The 26,194-nt window shown below is 35.9% G+C and overlaps 1 protein-coding gene across 5 annotated transcripts in view; it reads right to left on the bottom strand.

Moving 5' to 3' along the window:
- Window positions 1-1,069: 1,069 nt before the first annotated feature.
- Window positions 1,070-26,194, bottom strand: part of LOC145670521 (uncharacterized) — a 1,332,296-nt gene continuing 1,307,171 nt past the window's right edge. For all 5 annotated transcript variants that reach the window (XM_081739291.1, XM_081739293.1, XM_081739290.1 and 2 more), the window contains one exon: window positions 1,070-12,965. In XM_081739291.1, the coding sequence (XP_081595417.1) occupies window positions 10,176-12,866 (2,691 nt within the window). In that variant the 5' untranslated portion in view covers window positions 12,867-12,965 and the 3' untranslated portion in view covers window positions 1,070-10,175. The remainder of the gene's footprint in view (window positions 12,966-26,194) is intronic.

Genomic DNA, 26,194 nt, shown 5'->3' with positions numbered 1-26,194 from the left:
GAAAGTAACGCTGTGCTTGAGAGAGGTCTGTTATTGGACAGTATTTGAGACATTAAGCATTTTTTAAAAATTGCATAGACTTGAGTACAAAGTTAAAATACGAAATTGTTTTATAATTTGATCCTCTGTTGTAACTTTCCTCTCGAAATGAATACTTAGGACTATCTACAAAACCGCCATAATCTGACCTCTTTCTTTCAGAAAATGATAGTGAGGGCCCCCAAAGCCATGACGGCCCTACCTCCATTGTAGGCCATAATGTTACGACATTGATCTTATACAATTTTATGCACTACCACCTAAGCAGGAAATTTTGTCCGGTGGGGGGGGGGGGAAGACAAAAATGTAAGGGAGTTGCACGCGGATACTATTTTGGTATATTGTCAATGCCACGTTACTTTTTAGCTCTGGGGGCTGGCAAAATACCCACGAAACTATCCCTGGAAGGAACACTGCTATCATTAGATACACATTTGTTTCATACGAATTTGTTCTGTGAATCACTCTTCTTCCAAGCTTCTGTGATATTCACCCTACCAATTGAGTCAAGCGCTGTCAAGTGGAAGACTTCGTAATTTACAGAAGCTAGCGATCGCCGAGGCTGAGTAAATTGGCTAGTGGATAATATGGAAAGATAGCAAGGATCCAGGTATAAATGCACCTCCCTCTATTACGAAATAGGAGCTCCCTCTCATATGCTCAATGTTACTGGATCCAATGGCACGCTCGATGCAACTGCAAACACAAATGATTTTCTGTATTTCAGCTTCCAAAAATGAATTTTCTATAGATGCATTAACATTATTTTCTGCTAAAGAGCAAAGGTTTGTGTTTACTGAAATACTACATAAACACACACACAAAATCTCTGGTTTAATATTATATTATATTATATATATATATATATATATATATATATATATATATATATATATATATGCGGTTACACAACCACAACCATGCATCAGCCTCTCTTGGTAGTTAGTACCAAAATTTTGTACAAATTTCTTCACTGTATAAAAGGTTTGGTAGAAAGGCAACGAAGTAAAACAATAAAACGTTCAACCAATTGGCTTTGAAAGTATTTTAATTTGCAAGGCGGTTTATTAAAACCCTCAAAAATCACTACAAAAGTTTAAAACTTTATAAATGATTTTTTCATATTTTTACAGAATTGGCAAGAAATCAATAAAAAATAATAATAAATGATAATAATAATGATGCTACAGTGCTTTAAAAAAAAGTTATGGAACATTATTTCCTTATTAGGAACAACATATAAGAAATTATCTTTCCATTGCATTCAGATTTTACAAAAATAATTTAAGCGAACAAATATATATATATAAATATATACGTTAGGTGGGCCGACACAGAGGAAGAGCTTTACTTTTATTTGAACAACATTAATAAAAGAAGAAATACATTTATTATATTTACAATTACACAGCAACAGTTGAATTATATCTGGAATGTGAACAGAAGTGTAACAAATCAAATCTTCGTAACTTTCTGTAAATAAAACTAATCTTTTCTTACATCTCACTTCATTTTTCCTAAACCAATGCTTTTAGAAATCCATTTTATAAAGGTGTCTTCCCACTTTGGTTAATTCCCATTTTGCCTAACACTTTATCAGCTGTCTATCACAGATGAAAAAAATCAGATCCGCCATGTTGGGTAAAATGCCAATTCCCATTTGACCTAATTTCCATTACGCCTAACAATCTAATCAGAAAGGAAATACCCCCTTATAGAGAAGATCTGACCGTATTTCCGAACTTATACATAAATAAGTGACAGAAACTTACATACAAAAGCCCATGCTGACAAAAACAACGATTGTCTATTTCATACAAAAAATAATTTACATCAAAGAAGTTACTACAATCACTAAAAGAAATTACTACGAAATTATTAGAACAACTTGCTGGCTACGCCTCGGAATGACTATATACTGGATCCTGCATACGTATTGTAATGTCTATTGTGAATTTGTTAATATGATTGTAGTAATTTCTTTGATGTAAGTTTTTTTTTTGTATATTTGAAATATTTTATAGTTATTTTGAAATAAATGTGGCTTTTGTATGTAAGTTTCAGTCACTTATTTATGTATAAGCATGGAACCACTGACATATATTCTATATAGGGTATTTCCTTCCTGATAAGATCGTTAGGTGAAATGGGAATTAGTCCAAATGGGAATTGGCATTTCATCTAAAATGGCGAATGTGATTTTTATCTGCGATTCGCAGCTGGCAAAGTGTTAGGCAAAATGGGAATTAGGCTAAATGACGAGTAAATCATTTTATAAACACAAGTATACTTTATGATCAATATTATGTAAAGGCGTTTTCAGTCCCTTTTTTACAGCAAATTTTGATATTTCACTCTAATCTCATCGGACTTTATCAGATGGGTAGGAAAGGCTAGATTAAGCTGGCAATAAGCTTACAGATGAAATCACTGCGAACCATGGAAACAACAAAAAGACTTATTTTTGATGTTCTCACTATATACAATTCGTTAACTCTTGCTTCGATGCACCAGTTTTCTTTAAAAGGACCTTTCAAAATCAGATTTGTGGGGAAGCTTTTCTGAATTCTTATAATTTCGAGTAGTGTCTGCAGTATAATCACTTCATTGTGTTTTGTTTTCGTTGATTAATAGAATACACTAAGTTTGAGCAAGTAATCAACATAATCTGCAAATGTACAGATCTATGAAAACCCTCATCCTTTCACGCGTATTTACACAGGGTGTCTATTAGGTGACAACGCCTGTCTGCGGTCCTATATATAAAGCTAGAATTAGAGCCCATTATAACTTTAATTTAACTTTTCCAACAACACACAAGGTTTCATCTGTAATCTTATTTTGATTTTGTAAGTTTCCTATCCACCTGATAACGTCCAATAGAATTGGACGAAATATTAAAAATTTCCGTTTTTCTTTTCTTTTAAAAAAAATAATTCACACTCGTTCTTTATACATTTGTGCTTTTAAATACATATTTTCAAAACAAAATCTTGTTTTTTTTTCTTTTGAACTAAAATGTTAAAAGAAAAGAAAATATATACGATAAATACTTATTTACCACACTCGTAGCCAAATTAAGGCTTTTTCACAAATGAGGCCCACGTTGATAAATTTATAAGTAATATTTACACTAGAACGTATTCCTTTCTCTTATAAACAAGTAGGCGACTATGATCTCGGTTACGTAGCCACCGCAATTTTTCTGAAACGATAATAAATTTTCTTTTACCCTGTTTTTTTTTTTAAAATATTACATGTAACAAATCTAAAAAAGAGAAAACAAAATGCTCTTCCTCTTTTAATCTTATCATGTTACTGCTTCCAGATAATAAACTCTTTCCAGTTCGTATTCAAAACAAAACAGAATTTTTTTTTAGAACAGTTAAATAGTTCTTGTACAAAAAAGAGATCTTGAGGTCTATTAAAAAGATACATTTTGTGAACGCCACATGTCACTATAGGACCAAATAGAGTACTAAAACCTGGTTAAAACTAATTACAATACGTCAATTCCTTAAAAGAATGCAATTATATTTCGCGAAGACTTCACCTTTATCAATTGACGTGAAGGAATTTAGGATAACATTAGAAAAACAATACATGGGTCAAAAACTAATTACTTCTGCTACAGTTGCTTCCAGTGGTTTTCAAAAAAATAAATATATAAACCATGCAAAATGCGCAAGATACTTTCATGTTTTCTGCTGACCTATCAACAATATACTGGAAGAGGAAAATGTTGAATTTGCTTTTAAACGTGAAAATATTTAAGACAGTGGTTTCCAACCTAATTCCTACCACGACCCCTATTTTATCACAACCCTTGCCAGTTACCCCTTGATAATTTCTGGTTTGTAATAAGCTTGTGTGAGATTTTTAATATACGTATCGCGGAGATCTTACGTTATCCATCTATTTCTATGACAGTAGAATCAATTTCTTGTATATAGTGGATACAATAACTGCCCAAAAAGCGAATGGATTGAAACCAAATTTGGTCAGTTCATTCACATTACAAATATCGAAACCTCATCCGTCATACTGTTTCAAAATGGAGGCCGCTTGAAAATTTTAAAACTTCATAACTTCCTTCATTTTGGGTCATATGTTAAAAAAATAAAATGATGACTAATTTTGTTTTTTTTTTTTTAATCTTGTTAAAGTTATTGAGTATTTTAAATAACTTGATAATGTACGTCATGAAGATTGAACCGGGCATTGCTGCACTAGTGAAATCACAGCATGCTCAGGTATCTCGTTAGCTTTCAATTTTAATTGTATTTAAATATGCAGGTTTTGTTGCATTTGTATTTCTCTTCTATTTCAATATGCAGCTCTCATTAGTTTCATATCGTATCTCTTTTATTTAAATTGACTTTTAAACAATTCTGCACCTGTTGAAAATATTTAGTAGACATACTTTTTTGTTATTCTTAACAGTATGTATAAAAATAAAAAATAAATATTCCTATGAGAACAAAATTCAAAATAATATTTAAAAATATTTTCCGATATTACATTCTAATTATATTTATATCTTCTGCTTATCTTTGCGACCCCCATGAAACCCTGTCGCGACCTCTAGGTTGAGAAACCCTGACTTAAGGAATAAATGGATTAAAAATTAGGGGGTACGTATATTAAATCTGCATGAAAATAAAAGCTGAATCGTTTAAGTAGTTACTTTACCTAGCACCTACTTGAAATCTTCCACTGTTATTCAAAACCAGAAATAACGAAATTACATGGATCATTCACTAGTCGGCCTGCTTCCAACCACCAAACATTTAATCTTCTTTTTACCAATTTTTTGTACATACTACTTCACAAAGTCTGGAGGTTGAGGTGAAATACTAGGATTACAATGTAAAACAGCTCAGTATGTGTTAATACTTTTAATCACGTAGTTTTAACAAAGTCTCATTACTACCGCTGACAGACAGAGTCTTCGATTCAAATTTAATTATAGTTCACAAATTATCTTCTTAAAAATATTACGGCATTCTTTTTCAGAAGTGGCGTGTTGTAAGAAGTTTAATCCTGGTTTTAGTACTCGCATTAATAATTGGGTTTTTATTGTTTACGAGATTAACATGTAAAGTAAAAAATGAAACTTACCAGAACACATCTTCACATTTCAAAAGCAATTACTATATGAAAAAACGGTTAAAATTGAAATGGACATCGGGAACAGTAATAAACCACAATGTAAAAATAGTAATTTTCTTAGGTTTATAATATTAGTGTTTCCCCCCTTTAACTTCATTTAGATTTTTTAGTTCTGTTTAGAGGAAACCGCTTTGGGTTTTTTTGAAGTTCCAAGCAGTAATGACGGATATCATTTTCGTAATTACATTATTTTTTTTGTTTGTTTTCGTTTCAAAAATTTAGAAAACCTATTTTATGGTAAATAACCCCATCAGCAGGTAACAAGAACAGCTTTTTTCTTAATAATATAAAGATTAAAATAAAGCAATTAAACAGTCTTCTTTGGGACACATTTTTCCTCTATGTATTTCTTTTTACATATGTATGTATAATTATAGGCCGACCATGAATCAATGTCCCTTTTTCGCATACTTTTTATTAAACTTTATTTTATTACAGTAAATAATTTGGCGGTTTCTAAAGTTCATTTCTTTTTCATGTAATATGTATATATATATTTTTACAATTAGACTTCATTACCTTAAATTTTCGTTTGTAATGTCTTTTTTTATATATATCATTATTTTATTATTAAATGGTCCCACTCGTCATACAGTATCTTTCTTCTTTTTAAAAATATAATGTTCCAATCACGCACACTCACAGAAGTCTTGTAGAATGCTTCTTAGGTTAAACATCGATGTCCGTTTCATCTTTATGTCTTTTTATTAAATCAGAGTTCCTATTATCTTATAATAAATTTTCAGAACTTTTCTCTTGAGTTCATACTTTTTTAAAAAAAAGTCATAAATTTCGTTCCGTTTAATGACGCACACTTATTTTCCTATTCAGAAAAATATATGATTGGTGCCGAAGTACAACTAAAGCATACTTAAAAAATGGTATAGTAATTTGTATAATGTTATATTTCGTGAAATTTCCAAATATTTTTTGGATGTTTCATCTGTGTTTAATTTGACTTCAAAATCCATACGCTTAGGTTTTAACGATCCAAGATCTGAGACAATGAAAATGATCCAGAGTTACCCGAAAAACTGGATTGGTTTTAGTCAAAGATAACACAGATGAAACATTATCGAAAAATCACCAAGACCAATTTTTTAAAAATTGTTTTCTTAAATATAATACAAATATAATTAGTCAATCAAAACCGAGAGTTTCAGGGCTATATCTGTTAATGATTAGTAGAATATAAACAGCCCAGGTTTAAGTGATTTTTCATACTCAAAACAATATTTTGTGTTAACCATAAAATAAACTAACTCAATTCTTGATTACCATTTACTTTAGATATTCTCTTATTCATAGGCAATCTATGTTGTTCATAGGCAAACTCTGATATTAAGTCTCGCCATGCATTACATACCATTATAAAGTCGATACGTCACGATTGATCACCTTTACCACCATCCGTTACTTGCCTAAATTTACATTTGTATAGACAACGATTGACTTTAGTATCTAGAAGAAAATGATAAATGCGTTATAACATGGCAAAGTAACTAACTCACTCTTGTTGATTTAACAACTTTCCCGTTTTCAAAATTAAGATTCAATTATCATTATGATTATTAAAATCGAAGCAATTTAACATTTTGAAATAACTAGGTTATACATTCTTCATGTTTATTCCAAATGGTAATTATAAAGCCTTAGATGAAATAATTGAGTCGTCTAGTTCCAAAATAGCTCTGGTCTATTTACAACAAATCCCAGAAAACTTTTTAAAAAATGTAAGATTTTTATGTTTTATAGAACTCGGAATACTTTAGTGTGGTCATGTGAGAAACCTGTACATTCTCAAATATTTCCAGCTGTACAAAACGCATTGATTCTACAGTTTTTCTCGGTTTTCTGGAATTTGATATAAGAGCCGTTTTCGAACCGGATAAGTAATCATCAACAAATTAAAAAATAAATTCCATTTGCAGTGTTAGTTTTTGTTCTTTTGATAAATATGAACTGATGTCTCTACTGTTTCGTCAACGAAGATGTGATACTATAAACTCACAAAACTATTTCAGAACTGTTAGGCTTTCAACAAAGATTTATTATAAAAGTATGAAACAGAATACAAAACAATAGAATAAAAGGCATACAATAATTACGTAGGCCTGCAATACACAATGAAACAGGAGTGATTGCACACAATATTGAGAAACAACTTATTCTACTTTGTAATTAATTTGTAGCATCTTGAGAATGAGACAAGAGCATACATTGGAACAAAAGGAAAGAATTGTACCAGCATCTTATTTTCCATAAGTAGAAGCTTTGCTTTATATATACTTAAACACAAACAAACAATTTGCTGAGCAAAACAATATCTATTATATAAAAGAGAACGCACAAATCCTTTGTTAGCTCATCACGCTAATACGGCTGAACCAATTTCTTTCATTTTTGGGGGGTTATTAGGATTTGGACCCTAGATGGTTTTTATCATATCACTTTAATTTTTAATTACCAGTGTCTTGAGATAATTGACCATTCAAGTGTCCATAACGTACAAATCCTTTGTTAGTTCATCATAGGTATAAAAATAAACGTATTTATATGCAACCCGCATGACCGTGTCACTCGGCGGGTTAACATAAATGACAGGCGCTATAATGTTAACATTTACTGCAATTTGAAAGCGAAAAAGTAAAAATTATCTAAGTAACAAAGTTTATTGCGTTCCGGGGTGACCGCAGCGAAGCGGGGTGAACGCTGCTAGTATTCACATAAAAAACTACATACGTATTACAGTTTCGCCAACTAACACTTTGGCTTCATTAGACACTATCTGATGATAGTGGCTGGTGAAGCCAAAGTGTTAGTTGACGAAACTGTAACACGTGTGTAGTTTTTTATGTGAATATATTGTTTTGTTCAGCAAATTGTTTGTGTTTCAGCATCTTATGCACGAAAACTAGAACATACTTTTCTGTAATTGACATGAAATACTCAAAATATTACACTATATAACTGATGTATAATATAAGAAATAATACATGAACTCGCTAGCTCAAAATTCAGAATTGCTATCTCATAATGACCCTCCTCCGTTATAACGATAATATGTATATGTTACTATGGACAATGGTCTGTAGTGTATGATATCATTTTCCTTTATGGCCAGATCTGCCTATTTATGTTATTTCTTAGTTTGGACCATACATGAATATCTATGCTTTATACAGTTAATTTAGAACATTCAATGTACGCCATTGTGACTATGTGTATATTCTTTCATAAAGAAGATACTTTGTAAAAATTTTAAAAAAGTAAATGTTAAAGCATCTTCGAAAAATACATAAATTCGAATATGCCGTATTCTGTATTATACAATTTTGAACAGTCAATTAGTTAATTACGTTTAAGTAATTCTATATTACATCAAAAACGAACTTAGAGCAAATATATAACCAAGTGTGAACTGAAAAGAATAAAACTTAACGTTATACCGTCGAAATGAGCAAGAAATGTTGTTATACAACACGAATTCCTTGTTGATACTTTCGACGAAATGTCATTATGACGGAGAAATTCTGAACTTTCAGTGTATATAGTTTTCTTTGCATGATTGTTGGAAAAGTTGAATCATCAGCATACAAGAAACATTACAAAAAATATATGATTAATTAACCTGTAATGAGAAGTAAAGCTTCTGGAAATTCTAAGTTATTTTCTTCTTATTGGAATATACATGTACTTCATCTTGTATTATGTGCATTATACTAACATGTTTAAAACATTTCTGTTAATAATGAGAGTCGATTGGATTTTCTAGTTATAAAACATTAAATTATAATTTTATCTTAGCCCTATAATTCATCGTTAGCTTTCAGTATATGTTTCAATTAAAATTCATCTTAATAAACTATCAGTATCGGTATTAGTTCCAGCTATCAGTATCCTAATAAGCTAACACATTTTTAATTTTTTTTTCCCAATGTACAGTCACAGGTAAAACAATTTACAAACTCCGTACACTTTTCTTTATCAAGAAAATCTGGATGATTGGACTAAGTTCAGGATGCTTTTAATTAACATTACTCGGAGTAAGTTCAGTACGCTTTCAGTTAACATTATTCCCTTACTACTACATCCCTCATTCATTTTGAGTTACAAAAAATACGTATTAGATGGTACATACGCTGCGCTGGCTGTGAGCTATGTAATAAGTGATGCGTATGAAAATATATTTGTTTTATAAAACAAAAAAAATCAGTAAACAAATATTGAAGTTAATGCTTAAAAATATTTCTCAAAACAATTCCATCGTCATTGTACTTCGGCACCAACTAACAAAAAAAAATTTGCGTCAGAAAAATAATTGCACAAAACAAAATATATATTTAAAATTTACACCCAAATGAGGTCAGCAATGTAGCGTTTATTCGTATTACATGAAACTTCTGCTTTTTTTTCTTTCTTTTGGAAGACCTGAAGCGCAGCTTTGTCAATCGTTCGTATTAACTATATTTTACAGGAAAAACAAACATTCTTGTAACATCGCTTCTGTCAAACAAGTTTTAAGATTAAACACTGCATAAAAGCTGCATATTGAATTCTTTGAAGGCACTATTAAAACACGTGACACTCATAGCCACTAAAACATTTCTTGCTTGCTTTTCTTTCTTTAAGATATTAGAAATGTCGTTGTGTACACAATTTCCGCACACCCTTCACACACATACAAAGGAACAACTGTACCTTTTGTTTTATTATCTTAAAAGAACCGACACATACACACACACACACACACACACACGCGTACATAACCGTCAACATACACGCATATAATTCTTTTCTTTCAGTAGTCACACTTTCTGGCAGATGCACTACTATTTATGTTCTAGAAAAATAATTAGCACATAGATTGAACACAGCACCGTTTTCTTCTTTTAAAATGATGCCGCCAAACTCTTAAAAATAATCAACTTGACCAACAACCTATCAACACGGTTAAAAACATCTCACACTTCCGTTCCATCTTCCCCTTCATCTTCATATAATGGATCGGTGCCGAGGGCGGAATCTGAGCCCGATGACGTTGAGATCTTTTTCTTAGGTTTGGGGGGTGGTTTCGGAGGCACCTTCCCAGGAGTCTTTCTAGGCCCAACTGTACCGTTCACAATTGGAGATGAGCCTTTGCTTGTGCTATTATCCTTGTTATAAGGTTCTCTCCCATTGCGTAACGGTGAAGCGTGTTCATCAGCTGCAGACGCAAGCGATGATCTCTTACTGCTGATTCCTATTGATTTAGGTACAGCACCACAATACATGCTCATATCCATGCTTGGCGGCCTTTGAGGAGTTTCCTCGTTTGCCCTCTGTAAACTGGATCCTTCTGGTGACGACCTTGCCCAACTGTTTCTGTTTCGTCCACTGTCAGGTACTGATGGCGTCAACCTCTTCACGAGAGCAGATGGATCGACGAATTGACTTCCCGGTGGTGCGTGAGACGGACTGTTATGAGTGGGACTTGGTGAAGCGCTGCGTGCTATGTTAGGTGTGCTGCGAGGGTACGACCCTTTGAGTGCTCTTGTGGGAGCTGGCGACGGAACTGGTTCGAGTTCCTCAATAGGAGCGTAGTGCGGAGGAAGAGTGTTGTTAGGATTAAAGTTTGGTATTGGAGGTAATGGTCGCACTCTACCTAAGGTAGATACTTGAGGCTGGGAATCAATTCCTGGTGTCTTATTAAGAGAGAGAACTGAACTTCCGTCGGCTGTTGTACGAGGTCCCAGGTTATCGTAAACTGGATCACATTTTACTAGTGGATCAATCCTAAGTGGTGCTGCCCAGCTGGGGACTCTTGGTCTTCGAGGAATTGTTACGTATCCAGCTCTTGGAGTAACAACTGGCTGGGAATTATAAGGTGGTGAAAATGGAGATTGTGAACGTGAATAAGGTAGAGTGCCAAATGCATTTGAAGTAGGTGGTGTTGGATAAGATGGACTGTGATTTGGTGAAACTGTGATCGGTGGTGCCATGGCTGCCGGGTGCTGTGCAGGGAGTCGACTATTGTCTGGTGCCGTAGAAGCAGAACTACCTGCCGGAGAATCTTGACTTGCTCGTGGTGGGAAAGCTAGTAAGTCGGGATACTGTCGACCATCCGAGCGAACTGATTCCATATCTAAAGTCTCTCGGGATCTCTGGGTCGGGTCCTCAGTAGAATCTATTGAGTGTTGAGGTAACCTTTCTTCACTGTCCTCACAGTCTGGAGCCATGGACGAAGAGTCCAAAAGTTGTCTACTAACGTCCACCATTTCAACATTTTGAACAGGCTGAGTTTCGTAGCGGCGTGGCGGTTTCTGTACAGGATTCACTACAGTCAAGAGAGATTTTTCTTGTTCTGGCTGATGTGCGATATCCCCATTGGCCGACAAAGTGTCCCTTGTCTTCTTAGGATGTTCCCTCTCCTTATTACAGAAACAGCAACAGAGGACAAGAGCTATCACCAAAAGGAGTACAGCACCAGCAACTAACCCCACTATTAAAGACCAACTCGCACTGTCGATGGAACCATCACCTCCCGCAACATAATCCTCACGTACCACAAGACTTACATTATGTTCAGCAACTCCTCCAGCATTCTTCGCTACACATTGATATTCCCCTCTGTCTTTGACTGCAAGATTAGTTATGGTAAGGTTATTCCATCTGGACACGCCTTCTGTTTCTAGTATCACAAATTGCTGCTTGTTATTTGGAGAAAAGGACATATTCGCGATAATCCGCGAGTTCAGTACCCATCTAACCTCTGGTGGGGGATTACCCGTTACTCTACAACTCAAAGTGACATTACGTCCGGGTATTCCCACTACAGCACCATTTGGTATAGTTATTTCAGGCCTGCATGCAAAATCTTCTGATTGAAGCTCATTCCAAGGTTTATCTCGTAGCCTTTCAGGTTCGGCGCAAGTTGTAGGTGAAGCGTACAAGTTATTTCTCATTATCCAGTCCCTGAATTCTTTCAATCGACAATCGCACTTCCACCTGTTCCGCTGTAATTCGAGACTTACTAACTTTGTGAGGTGTTCTACAGCTGACAACTTCAGGTACACCAATTTGTTACCTGCCAGTTTTAGATGCGTTAACTGCGGCACATTATAGAACGCTTTATGGCTTATATGTTCCAATCGACAGTCTGTTAGATCGACAGTTTGTAAAAACCTCAGATCTTTAAACAGTCCATCTTCCAACTTCTGGATGTGATTATTATTTAGAAAAAGGAGCCTAAGTCGTACATTGTCTTGGAATGTACCGGGGTACAAGGTTTGAATACGGTTGTGAGATAAATCTAACTCGATTAAAATTTCAAGTCCCCTAAATGCATCCTTATACACTTCCTCGATTTCACATTGCTGCAAAAACACCTTATGTAAATTCACTAATCCTGAGGATTTAAAAACGTTCGTAGTCAAAATTCGAAGGGGATTATTACTAAGATCCAATGACTGGATTTCTGCACTTAAATTGTTTGGGACGGTGGTAAATCCCATCGACACACATTCCGCTGCCTTGCGTCCTGACACCCACTTGCACTTACAACTGCTTGGACAAACAGTCCAATCACCATTCACACTGCACACTAGCTGCACTAACAGTGCTAGTGCAATCCAGGAGAATATGTGGCGTACCTCCTTCCAGCATAGCCCCTCCATGGTTCCATGTATTTTCTCTGGATTATCGCAAAATTAGCATCATCACGTACAACTGTTAGCTACATCTTTGGATCCAAGAAGCGCTTCAGTCGTCAGCATCTGAAACAAGAAGAAATGAAACATTGCTTTAGTTCATTTTACTGTATACATCTGATAGTCAATATTACCATTGAACAACAAACATGAAAGAAATACATATACTAAAGAGACAATGCGGTATAATACCAAAACAGAATTTTTGGTACAGAGTTTAGTACGTCATAATACAAAAAAAAAAGTTAAGAAATGATTGGATTGAGGACTATCATACTCGTAAAATCTAATGGTGTATAAATAGATAAATGTTGCCTTCAAATGCAAAACCCGAAATATACGTATATTGATAGCAGTTCTCCACTTAGTGTTGAGGTAATCTATATCTGTCCCTGCTTTTAGTTACTATTGTACGCTACACATTAGACACACAAGTAATACTATTTCGTCTTTCATAACCATATACAAACATAGGTCATAAGTCTCTTGATATAGACAGTTATTAAGCTCTCCAGAGTAGCAGTAGCTGATTGACGTAAGTTGACACTAGTAGTTATTAAGTTCTCAACTGACTACAGTAGCAGTAGCTGATTGACGTAAATAATACGTTATGGTGTGGTTGTAAATACATTGTAAGGAGTGATTTAAACATTGTTCATATTTGTAATTTTGACTATGATTGAACATGTGTTCATACTTCAAAAGTAATGGTGACATGATCATAATTAAAAGATCTAAGCCAAATAAACCTTTCTGGTCTAACAAATAATCAAATATGAAGTTTCCTCTGAAACAATTACGAATCTAGAGCATTTAAATAGGTGTTACTTATGAATTTGATAAATTATCATCGATCAACTTAGATAAGTTAACTTCGTGTTCTTAATGTTATACAACTTGAAATAATTTCATGGTTTCTTTGGTTTCAAACTCACTTTTGTGAAGTGAGCTATTTAATCTATCAGAAGGTAAAAAGGGGGGGGGGAGCCAGAATCCAGACTATGATAGGTATCATGGCTTTACTAAAAAAAACTTTCAAAAATGTATCAATAATGCCTTAAATAATTTTAGGTACTAAAAAAACTGGGGGAGGGGCTAGGCCCCCGGCCCCGAGCTATAACTGCCACTGATATATTAGTATCACAAACATACAGCTGCAGAAAAATTTGGTAATAAACACCCTGAACAAAACCTACAAAGAGAAAAAGTTCATATTAAGTAAGAATTACCCTGGCATTTGATAAAACGATTAATGCCATAAAACACTCCTAATTACACGACATTACACGCATTTTCTTAACGTTTCATACAGCCTCGCTGCTGAATGGAACGCTAAAATCAAATAAACTCATCAACTCTTAGGTTTTATGTAGCTGGAAGAGAACAGCAAATCACGTAACAAGGTATAGTTTTACTCGGCTGGAAAGAGAGTTGTAAATTACATATTAAGGATTACCTCAATTTCTTTATGGATAGTTTTATATACGTAGATAGAAAAGAATTGCAAATTATATATCAAAAATTGCAAGGTTTTATTTCTAGATACGAGGTGCGTTCGGAAAGTAACCTCCGATTGGTCACTGTACGTGAAGTAGTGGGGGCAAGGCTACCATTTTTGCACAGGTATGCGCGGTAGATCAGTCTACATGCAGCCGTGGTAAAGTGAAAGTTATCTGATCACTAGAGTCTGTCTATTTTAACTATGCCCTCGGAAAATATGTGAAACTCTCCCTTTGCTTAGGGAAAAGAAGTGAATGACCTCAGCTGTGTTGCCAATTTGTCATTCAGTCGTTTGGTCTTGACGAATGAAGATCGTAGGCTACCTAGAATGGCAAACAAGACAGAGCAGAGTGAAGTCCGTGAAATAATTCGTTGTAGCAACGCTTCCGCATCCAACAATTGAAAGATCTCGTCCACAGCAACTTGTGTCTTCTCTTTCGAGGGATGTACAGGAAATCACATATCGACAGCAGTGCCAGAAGGGGACACAGTTGAAATAGAAATGATCTAGTTCCACTTTTGTAACGTCTCAAAATGTGTGCTGCCACGAAAAACCCTGTCAAGTGCGAGGTGTGAGCTGTTATCCGTTTTCTTAAGGCGTAACAATATTCGGCAGCAGCTATTTATCGGGAACTTCGTGCCGTGTATGGACCAAGTGTGATGAGTGAACGAGTTGTCCGTGAAAGGGTTAGTTCATTTAAAAGTAGACGAACAAACATTCACGACGAAGATAGAAATAAGAGTGGCAGGGCCATCAGTGGTCACTGATGAACTCGCTCAGAAAATTGATGGAAAAGTTTGTGAAAATCGACGTTTCACAATCTCGGAGTTTTTCGATAGATTTCCACAAATTTCCAGAACTATGTTAATGACGTAGTGACACAGGCTGGAAGATACGGCCACAGTTTGGCTCATGGCACAGGCAGGAGATTTTTATGCTAATGAAATTTCTAAGCTAGTGCAGAGATGTGATAAGTGTTTGAATGTTTATGGGAACTATGTTGAAAAATAGAGCAAAGTAGTAGTTTTCAGATTTATATAATAAATTTACTTTGGTGTTTCTTTTTTTAGCCAATCGGAGGTTACTTCTCGAACGGCCCTCGTAGATAGCTAGAATAGAATTACAAATCACATATTGACAAATACCGCTACATTTTTCTTTACTGACACTTTTACATAACTGGAAAAGAATTGTAAATCACATTATCAATAATTGTAGCTTTTTTAAAAAAAAGTCAGATTTTAAGGCCTACCAAATCAATTTATATTACAAGAACATGTCAGTCTCTGAGTGACACAAATTTCTAAGAGTACACAGAGCTAATAGGTGGCGCTACTTGCATTGTCTACCTACCTGATGCCAACAGATGCCGGTAGTGTGCAGGCAACCTGCAGATTTAAGATTACTGTGAGGATTTAAATGCAACTTAAACTGTATTGTTTCTTTTCCTTTTTTTAAAGTTAACTGTCCCTTTCAGCAGCGAAACTGTAAGAAACGTGGACCTAGCTTAACGTCGGATCCGAACCAAATGCCCGCCGATATTAGGACAGTGATCTCCCACGCCAAAGGCATGTACGCTAACTGCTTAGCCATTATTATAACAAGAGTTCTCTCGTAGCTACGCGGTTAACGTACGCACCTTTAAAGCGGGAGAAGCTAGTTTGATTTCCAGCGAAAGATCATCTTGTTCTGATTCCACATTGAGCTGTAGGTTTACGTCTCATACAGCCTCATTACTGAAAGGGACGCTAAACTAAATGTCAAGTAATCATTAGAACAAGTAAAAAATCGTGTCAAATTAACCATAATTTTAATGGCTATGGAAAATGGTCGCTTAAGGAAAAACGTAGACTTTAAGTATTTGTGAATAAAATCCTGAGGTGAATGTTTGTACTCAAGACGGACAGGAATGGGCAATGGCGGAAACTTCATAACAAAGAACTTCATAATTTATATTGCTTACAAAACTTCTTAAGGTCATCAATTCTAGGAGGCTCAAATGGACGGTTATGTAGACAGAATGGAAAAAAGTAGGAACGCTTTCAACATTTTGAACAAGAAATCCAATCGGAAAAAGACCATTAGGAAGACCTAGTTACATATGGGAGGACTATATTAAAATGAATCTCGTAGAAATAGGAATACAGAGTACAAACGGGATCCAGACGACTAAGGAAAGGCGTCAATGGAGAGCTTGGGTTAACGCGGTATTGAACCTTTTGAATTTCATCAACCATAGAGTGAGTGAGTTAGTGTACAGAGACAAGAAAGCTTCCGCACAACAACTATAATTTTTAAGTTAAATAACAACTATTACCGAGATTTTGTATTCACAACAGTGGAAAATAATTCTGAAGCGCATTTTCAATTAGTTGTAATTTCATTAGAAATCCTAGAAAGAATATTTCTATAAAATTTCATAATAGGGCAATTTTATATTGTTTACGGAATGTTTTTATTAAGGATCAGGAGCAAAATGAGGGGAACGCCGTCTCCTCACTTCCAAAAAAAAAAAATGTACGGCGTCCCCCCAGTTCCTAAAAATTAGAATGGGCAAAGATAGGCAGGGGGAGCGTGACGTCATGCCGCTATCTACCGTCCCCCTACCTTTCTAGGTCCACTTTTACCCCTGTGAAGGATAGTAAATATATAATAGATAACATCAGTTCAATGTTGCATACACATCAATAAAATTAGTTGGGTCCAACGGAAAACCAAGGACAAAACTTTAGAAACAATAGGGGAGGAATGAAATATAATTAAAAACAGGAATAGAAAGTAGTTAGAACTACGGATGGATAAAACAGGTTTTTATACAAACCGGGAACCGATATCTACAAAAACCGAAACCCGAAAAACCAACATTTCGGTTTTCTCCAAAAACCGGTTCAGTTTTCACCAAGACCGGTTTCGATTTCCTCCAAAAACCGGTTCGTTTTTCATCGGAATCGGTTCGGTTTTTCCATCGAAACCGGTTTCGGTTTTCTCCAAAAAGCGGTTCAGTTTTTCACCAAAACCGGTTTGTTTTCTTGAAATCCAGTTCGGTTTTCTCCAAAACCGGTTTGTTTTCTTGAAAACCGGTTCGGTTTTCACCGAAACTGGTTTCGGTGAAAACTTTTGGAAAAAACACAAAACTGGGAATCAGATTCTGTGGAGAACGAAACACTATTCTGGTAAGAAATAGAACAAATTTTTGAAAAAACTGGTACCGGTTTCGGTGAAAACCGAACCGGTTTTTGGAGAAAACCGAAAACCGGTTTCTGTGCCCACCACTAGTTGGAACATTGGTTGAGAAGGAACATTGGTTGAGAAGGAGAACATTGGTTGAGAAGGTTCTCATGTGATAGAAGCTATAGAAAGGAAAAGACAGAGGTGAAAATGAAAATAAATATTTCAGTTTTAACATCCCACGATTGTTCCTTTAAGCTAAGGAAGACAGATGATCAAGGCAAGCGAATAATGATAGAATGATAATGTGGGAGGAAAACTACCCTGAAAAAACCTACGAACACGATGTTGTCCATCACAAACTTACCTGTCCGAGGATCGAACCAAAGACTGCACATACTAGAGGTAATCGCTCTACACTGAGTCACCGAGTACCCCGAGAGAAGAAGATGAAAGAAGCTGCGTACGTGAAGACGAGGAGGTTAGATGTAGACCACAGTGTATGAAAGCTTGTTCAATTCGCGGCAAGTGACTTAAGAGTCTTCATTCCGGCGAAATTAAAATACCGCTAATTTTACAGTAATTATGTGATATCTTCAAATAGATAAAAGATAATTGAAATATGGAACAAGAGCGCCCTAGATAATATTATTTTGCGTGAGGTACCGTTATCACAAGTCACCTAGTGGCTTTCCGTTTTCAGCTGTTTAGAAACGCGAAAATAAATGCCAATTTTCAAAATGGCTCGAAATCGAAAGCAGATAAGTGAGTCGTGATAACGGTTTCTCATGTAAAATAATATTGTCTAGGGCGCTCTTGTTCCACATTTCGATTATCTTTTATCTATTTGAAGATATCACATAATTACTGTAAAATTAGCGGTGTTTTAATTTCGCCGGGATGAAGAGACTTAAAAATAATAGCAGAATATCGGATGATGATGATTTTAAATTCAATTTTGAATGCATACGGATATGGTGAATAGGAAACAAATGTCCATTTCAGATGGGGGTCACTAATCTTATAAAAACCTTACTCGTAAATGATTTACGTCCCACGATTATGCGGCTAGGCTAAAGGAGACCGTGATGATGAGAAATGAATGAAACGGAAAAAGAGTGGGGGTAAACAGAAGAACCCCGAGGAAACCCACGCAGACGTTTTCGCACACTGAGCTGGGATCGAACCAAGGACCCCATGCACCAGAAGATAACGCTCTACCACTGAGCCACCGCGGCCTCATAAAAACCTTAAATTTAAAAATGTAATGTCGTTACGTTGAACAATACGCCGTCTAGCCGAAGGTATATACACACATCGGAATGAACCAACGTTCAGATAGACGTTTAAAAAATTGCTTTTTCAAGATATAGGGGCCACGCTGAACCCGTTCACAATCACCATATTTTCTTCCCTCCGATAGCAGCTCGAAAGTTTAAAAATAATAACTTCCCTAAAATTTTGCACCGCTCTGTACGTAATAAAGTTCACTTGGACTCCGTAGAGCGCTGCAGAGAGAGATTGTGTCGCCATCTAAGAAGGATAAGTTAATGGAGCATCTGAGTAAGGCCGCCCAATTAGTGCGACGTTGATTAACCGCCTCTTCACTCTCTTCTCATGAATATGGATTCGTCAGCGTACTTTTGACACCTTTGGAGGCCTCCCGTGTCTGTGTGGACTAATTTTCTGTATCACACTCCTGTGTCTGGCGACATTCCCGCGTCGCGTTACGAACGAGAAAGAGAGAGAGAGAGAGAGAGAGAAAGAGAGAATGTATGTTCATATTTGCCCTAGCTTCAAACAACTACTTTTTCTTACTCCCACATGCATAACATACGAGTAGAACAAGATTTTTAAAAAGAAAGAACGAAAACTCTTTCCAAACACATTCTGAAATTATATTAATGAAAGGATCAAGCAATCTATTTTCAATAGTCCAAATCCTCTGTAAGTAGGAATTTAATGTAAAGATTGAAACAGTGCATGTCTAGACGAAATTCAAACCCAGGTTCCTTGGCGTACCGTGGCGATGCGTTAACCACTACGCTACCAGTAATGGCGGATCCAGAAGGGGTCGGGATTCTAACCACCCAGTTTCTTGAGTGGAAAAATATGAAATCTTTAAGTTTTATGTCCCACGATTATGCCGGCTAGGCTAAAGAAGATGGTGATGATGAGAAACTAATAAAATTGTGGAATGAAAAAAGTGGTAGGAGATGGGAGAAGCCCGAGAAAACCCACACTTATGGTATTTGTCCACCAAAAAGCTCACTTGGTGGCACAAGCTGTGATCGAACCAAGGACACCATGCACTAAAGGTGAACGCTCTACCACTGAGCCAATGCGGCCCAGGACCAAGACTCAAACCAGGGATCTTAGGCATACCGTGGCGATGCGTTAACCACTACGCTACCAGCAGTGGCGAATCTAGCCCGGGCCCTGGGTCTAGCATCCCGCCCCTAGTTTTTTGAGTTTATTTTAACAAAAATAATTAAAAGTTATTATTAATACATTTTTAAAGTTTATAGTAAGTGCTGCACTTAATTCTTTATTGGACACTTCTAGGGTAGCATTAACAGTGGTAAGTTGTAAAGTTATATTCAATGTTTATTTTCTCCGACAATTTCAATCTTTTTTTTTTTTTTTTTTTTTTTGGTCATATAAAGTGCAATATCTTATGACTAATCTTTTTAGCTACCGCATATGTAAATGCCTACAATTTATTAACTGCTAATTCTTATTTCATGTCCAACTGTAACTGGTGAAAGAAATTATTCATTTTTTATTCCTAGTTCCTGCTGACGAACTCGTAAACGGATTTCAAATTAAGAGGTCTCATTACTGCGAAATTAAAATACCGCTAAGTTTACAATAATTATGTGATAGCTTCAAATAGATAAAAAATAATCGAAAAGTGGAACAAGACCTCCCTAGACAATATTATTTTGCGTGAGATACCGTTATCATGACTCATTTATCTGCTTTCGATTTCCAGCCATTTAGAGAATGGGCATTTATTTTCGCGTTTATAAATAACTGCAAACGGAAAGCTATTAGGTGACTCGTGATAACAGTACCTCATGCAAAATAACATCGTCTAGGGAGGTCTTGATCCACTTTTCGATTACCTTTTATCTATTTGAAGATAACACATAATTACTGTAAAATTAGCAGTATTTTCATTTCGCAGTGATAGGGACTCTTAAAATGATTTTCCGTAACCTCGTGATATACCTATCATAGGTTGGGTTCTGGCTCTCCTTCCCTTCTGAGTTTTTACCTTCTGGATCCGCCACTGGCTATTAGTCCGCTCCCGGAACAACCATACGCGCGCACACTTCTGAAGTCGGAGCTTCCTACTTCTGACGCCTTACGCGTATTACATCCGCACAATACAGTTTAATGTTGGCTGCATAACCTCAAGATGTTTTAAAATTCAAATTCATCCCAGGTAGGCTGGTAGACAATCGAAACGAACTCTTCTCTCCATCTCTTTGTCATTATTAAAAGGAAAAAAATAAGTCTAAATCTTCACACGAAGGGAAAATAAGTCTAAATCTTCACACTTCAAGATACAATATCGTGTAAAATCTAAACCGTTACCCTAATTCTCTTGCATCTGATGTTGAGAACGCATTGCTGTGGCTTTCAGCCATTATCAGACCCCGATACAAACAATTACCATTTTAATATCTGTCTTTAAGAGACCAAAAATTTGAGTTTAGTCATATACTAGCAGACTGCCTGTTTTTCGTATGTGGAGAATACGTTTCAATTTGGACATAAAGGGCAATGTGGGCTGAATTTGGATTTAAACGGCATTGGAAGTGTCACTGCTCGTCTCAGCGAGCCCGAAAACTATGGATTCGGTACTAATATCAGTCATCTTTGATTATTTTTAAATATCTCCTGCCTCCTCCTCCCCTAACTTTCACCGTCAAAGTGAAATGATAAAAAAACATCCCAAACCCGAACCTCATCTATGTTGAAAATTTGATCGAGATCGGTTGGGTGGTTCAAGAGTTATTAAGAGGCCGCGTTACAGCGAAATTAAAATGCCTCTAATTTTACACAAAGTATGTGCTATCTTCAAATAGATAAAAGACAATCGAAATGTGGAACAAGAGCGAGCTAGACAATATTATTTTACATGAGATAACGTTATCACGACTCAAAGCTACTAGGTGTCTCGTGATAACGGTACCTCATGCAAAATAATATTGTCTAGCGCGCTCTTGTTCCACATTTCGATTATCTTTTATCTATTTGAAGATAGCACATAATTACTGTAAAATTAGCGGTATTTTAATTTCGCAGTGATTAGGCCTCGTAAGCCACAAACGTAGTCACTTTCAATTTTAAATGTTAGATTTCAAACTGAATTTCTAGTAATATGAAGTCAATTTTCATGATTCTTTTATTTAAGAATCGGAAGAGGCTGTATATCAAACCGATCCTATTGAAGTTCTACTTTTTTCCTTTTTAATATAAGACTGTCTGTGTATAAGGTGGCTGGATGAGACACGTGATGTTTACCTTATCATTTTAAGTTCCACCGTTATCACATTAGAGCTCCTATGCAGATTGCATTTGCTCTTGATGTGCATATTGATATAAATTTACTGTACAGAGAGCTCCCGCGTGACTAAGCAGTTGGCATACGCGGCTTTGGCGTAGTAGACCCAGGTTCGTTTTCCGGGGAGAGCTCATGTGGTTCGGATCGTACGTTCAGCTCTAGGTTCACGTCTCATATAGACTTGCTACTGAAAGGAACGCTACACTGAAAACCAACTGAAATATATTTTACAGTAATATGAAATACAGTAAATACCCACCCAATTCCCAACCCTGACATTACATACAATTCCAACACCATTTCACAAGCCAGGCTAGATGGAAAACTACATACACCTGTTCAATTTTATTTACCATTATACTAGAAAATTTGTTCCTTATTTTAGATATAATAAAGTGTTTTAAAATATGCAGAAGTATTATGAGTTATACTTAAGTCTTTAGCTGTATTTACACATATTCTATACCTCTGCACGCGGAGATTGATCGTGAAAACAAACACCAAAATTCACGTTTATCAGACCACGTGTGTGTGTGCGTGGTAGGGAAAAACTTGTTTTGATTTCCTTACCAGCTTACCTGGAATGTGACAACATTTTCAAATAAAAGCGCTGGCATTAAAGACTGATTACAAGTGATATGAGCGACTCAAAAGTGATAAGGAAAAAATGAAATGAAATCTTTAAGTTTTACGTCCCACGCTTATGCCGGTTAGGCTAAAGGAGACGGTGATGATGAGAGATGAGTGAAATGGTGGAATGAAGAAAGTGGGAGGAAACGGGAGAACCCCGAGAAAACCCACGAGCACGGTGTTTGTCCACCACAAAGTCCACACGACGCGAGCTGGGATCGAACCAGGGACGCCAAGCACCGGAGGTGAACGCTCTACCACTGAGCCACCGCACCCCCAAAAGTGATAAGGAATTGGTTGATACCAAGCAACGATCGAGACGTCCTTCGAGACGTCAAAAACAGATGAAAACACAAAAACTGGCACAAATCATTTGTTCAAACAGGCGAATGACTAGTCAAGAGCTTTCCAAAGAACTAAACATCTCGTATGAGTCCATGGAAAGCATTTTAACCGCCGATTTAATGGGCAAATGGCTTCTTTTTTTCACATCGAAAACGCACTGTGCCACACTTTGGTTTTGATCCGCGAGTTTTTAACCGGAAAAAGTGTTCCTGTCTATCCACATCTGTCTTACTCCTCAAATTTAGTACCATGCAACTTCTGGCTCTTTAGCAAAGATGAAAGCCGTGCTTAAGACTCTTCATCCCGGCGAAATTATAATAACCGCTAATTTTACACTAATTATGTAATATATTCAAATAGATAAAAGATAATTGAAATATGGAACAAGACCGCTCTAGACAATATTATTTTGCGTGAGGTACCGTCATCACAAGTCACCTAGCGGCTTTCCGCTTTCACCTGTTTAGAAACGCGAAAATAAATGCCGATTTTCAAAATGGCTCAAAATCGAAAGCAGATAAGTGAGTCGTGGTAACGGTTTGTCATGTAAAATTATATTGTCTAGGGCGTTCTTGTTCCACATTTCGATTATCTTTTATCTATTTGAAGATATCACACAATTACTGGAAAATTAGCGGCATTTTAATTTCGCCGGGATGAAGACTCTTAAACGAAAACTTTTTGACACCATTCCTGACAATGAGAGGTCCACGACAAAGGAGCTGAACGCCCTCCCAAAAGCCTTCCAGTCATGGATTCAGCATTAGGATAAGTGCATTGCTAGCCAAGCACAGTATTGTGAAGGGGATTAAGTCCAATTCCATGTAAGTTTATTACTTTGTTTCCAATAAAATGATTTACCGTACATTTTGATCGTATCTCGTACTTAGTACATACGATCACACCTTGTACTTAGTACATACGATCGCACCTCGTACTTAGTTCATACGATCGCACCTCGTACTTAGTTCATACGATCGCACCTCGTACTTAGTTCATACGATCGCACCTCGTACTTAGTACATACGATCGCACTTCGTACTTAGTATATACGATCGCACCTTGTACTTAGTATTATTGAAGTTAGTTAAGAAAGATCTTTTGTTCACTTTTTCCTTCTACATTCCTTACGGCATCATTAGTCACACTTTTATTTAATTACTTTTTAAATATTCACATGCACGTATAAGATACCATTCTTCTACCAACAGTAAGATTTTACAGTTTCAAGACGCAGATCCTTCAGCATCTGTGAACAAGATTGTATTCTTTTTCTAAATATATAAACGAGAATCAAAAACTATCCCAAACAGGAAAGGAAAAAAAAACTGTATCTTGTTGTTCAGAATATTGATCAAAATGAATAGCTTCGGAAATTGAACAGAGGAGCGCGCGTTGTTTTCGATACGAGATGAGCAGGAAACGTCTTTGGTTGCTTTTTAATTAAAATCTCGTAATTAGTAGAATTAGGATAAAATAATTACAGATGCTCGAAGGGGCTCATTGGATTAAAAGGTATTCATCTCCTTCTCAGAATCTATCTGAAAAACGACTTTGCTATTTCCTCAAATTCTCTCTCTCTCTCTCTCTGTTTCTCTCTGTCTTGCTCGCTCGCTCTGTTCGTAGAGATGGCGTCGGAAGAAATGCGAAGATTCAATTGCTATATACTGATTACTAAATAATTGAAGTGTGCTTTTACCATTCGACTCAATTTACATTTGTGTCTCTACGTATGCTTCCGTCCTTCTGTCTGTATCATAACTTCCGTAAAGAACTTATCTCTTATCTATATATTAAAATACTAGCTTTAAATGTTTGTGGTGAAGAAAAGTTAAAAATGTTTGTGGACATTTCTTTCAACAAAGATCTCTCTCAACCCACAAGCTCTGAAATACACTCTTTTCACTGATCGATTCCAAATTTTCTGTAGATTGTTCAGTTCTAATCGAATATATATAAAAAAAAACATGGCCCTTATTTCTGTATTACATTTTTCAAGGGTACGCTGCAAGTGTTGAAATTTAAAAAAAAAGCACCATGCCCTACGACTTATGCAATACAACACAACATATTTGTATACAGAGGTTGTATATCTCTCAGGCGTTTGTTTCATGGCCAAATTATAATAAAAATCAAAGGATAACCATTTCTCCAGTCTAAGATGAATATTTATTGTTAAGTGTTTTACCCAATGAACACCATATATCACTGACATTATAATTAATTGGTGTGTAATGTATTTGCTTATTACATACTGTATACAGGAAGAAAGAAAGCACTGGTCATACATGAATTAGAAACTCCAACCGAAAGTACGCTCAAATCTTGCAAACGGTGCGCGATATTGGAAAAATAATCGAAAAAAACTCCCTTTTATAATACCCGTTGCCGATTTTTATGAAGACGTCCTGAGGAATGACAAGGAGATTCGCGTTCATATGTGGATGATGCGGTGTGCTGAGAGCACAAGTTCAGCTAATGTAAATAGTAAAAGTGTCCATGATTGGATAAATTTCTACCGTATTTACTCGAATATAAGTCCCTTCTCTTTCACAAGTTTTGGCCTAAAGTTTTTGCGGTCGCTTACATCAAATAGTTGCTTTTTATTTTATTTATTTATTTATTTATTCATTTATTTATTTTTGTTAAGGTTGCTTTGGCTTTATACTGTTTTGGCATTATTTTTACGATAAATTTAATCTTGTTCCAAAAAAAAAACTGGCCACCCACCCATCCTTCGAAAGCCCTATAAACTTACAGTTGGTATTAGATCAAACAAATGTACGTTTTCCTTGACCAATTTTCTTGAGGTTTTTCTTTCGAGTCAACTGTTAAAATTTCCTAACTACAGTTATTTGCATATAACCTTTTAAAGCAAAATGGGTAGCAAAGATTTTTTGTTAACAAGACTGTACATAACTTATAATAACAATAACTTTACAACATGGACAACCAGTCCACAATAATTACGGCTAAAGAAATGCCTCACTTAGGGGCCGTTCACATATTACGTAACGCTATTTTTGACCAATTTTTACCCTCTCCCCTCGCTTGTCACACTTCGTAACGCAAGGC

The sequence above is a fragment of the Thermobia domestica genome, chromosome 14 (assembly GCF_964235325.1).
Source record: "Thermobia domestica chromosome 14, izTheDome1.hap1.1, whole genome shotgun sequence".
NCBI classification, from domain to species: Eukaryota; Metazoa; Arthropoda; class Insecta; order Zygentoma; family Lepismatidae; genus Thermobia; species Thermobia domestica.
Note: the sequence above shows the minus strand (reverse complement) of the source record. Positions and strands in the feature narration are given on the sequence as shown.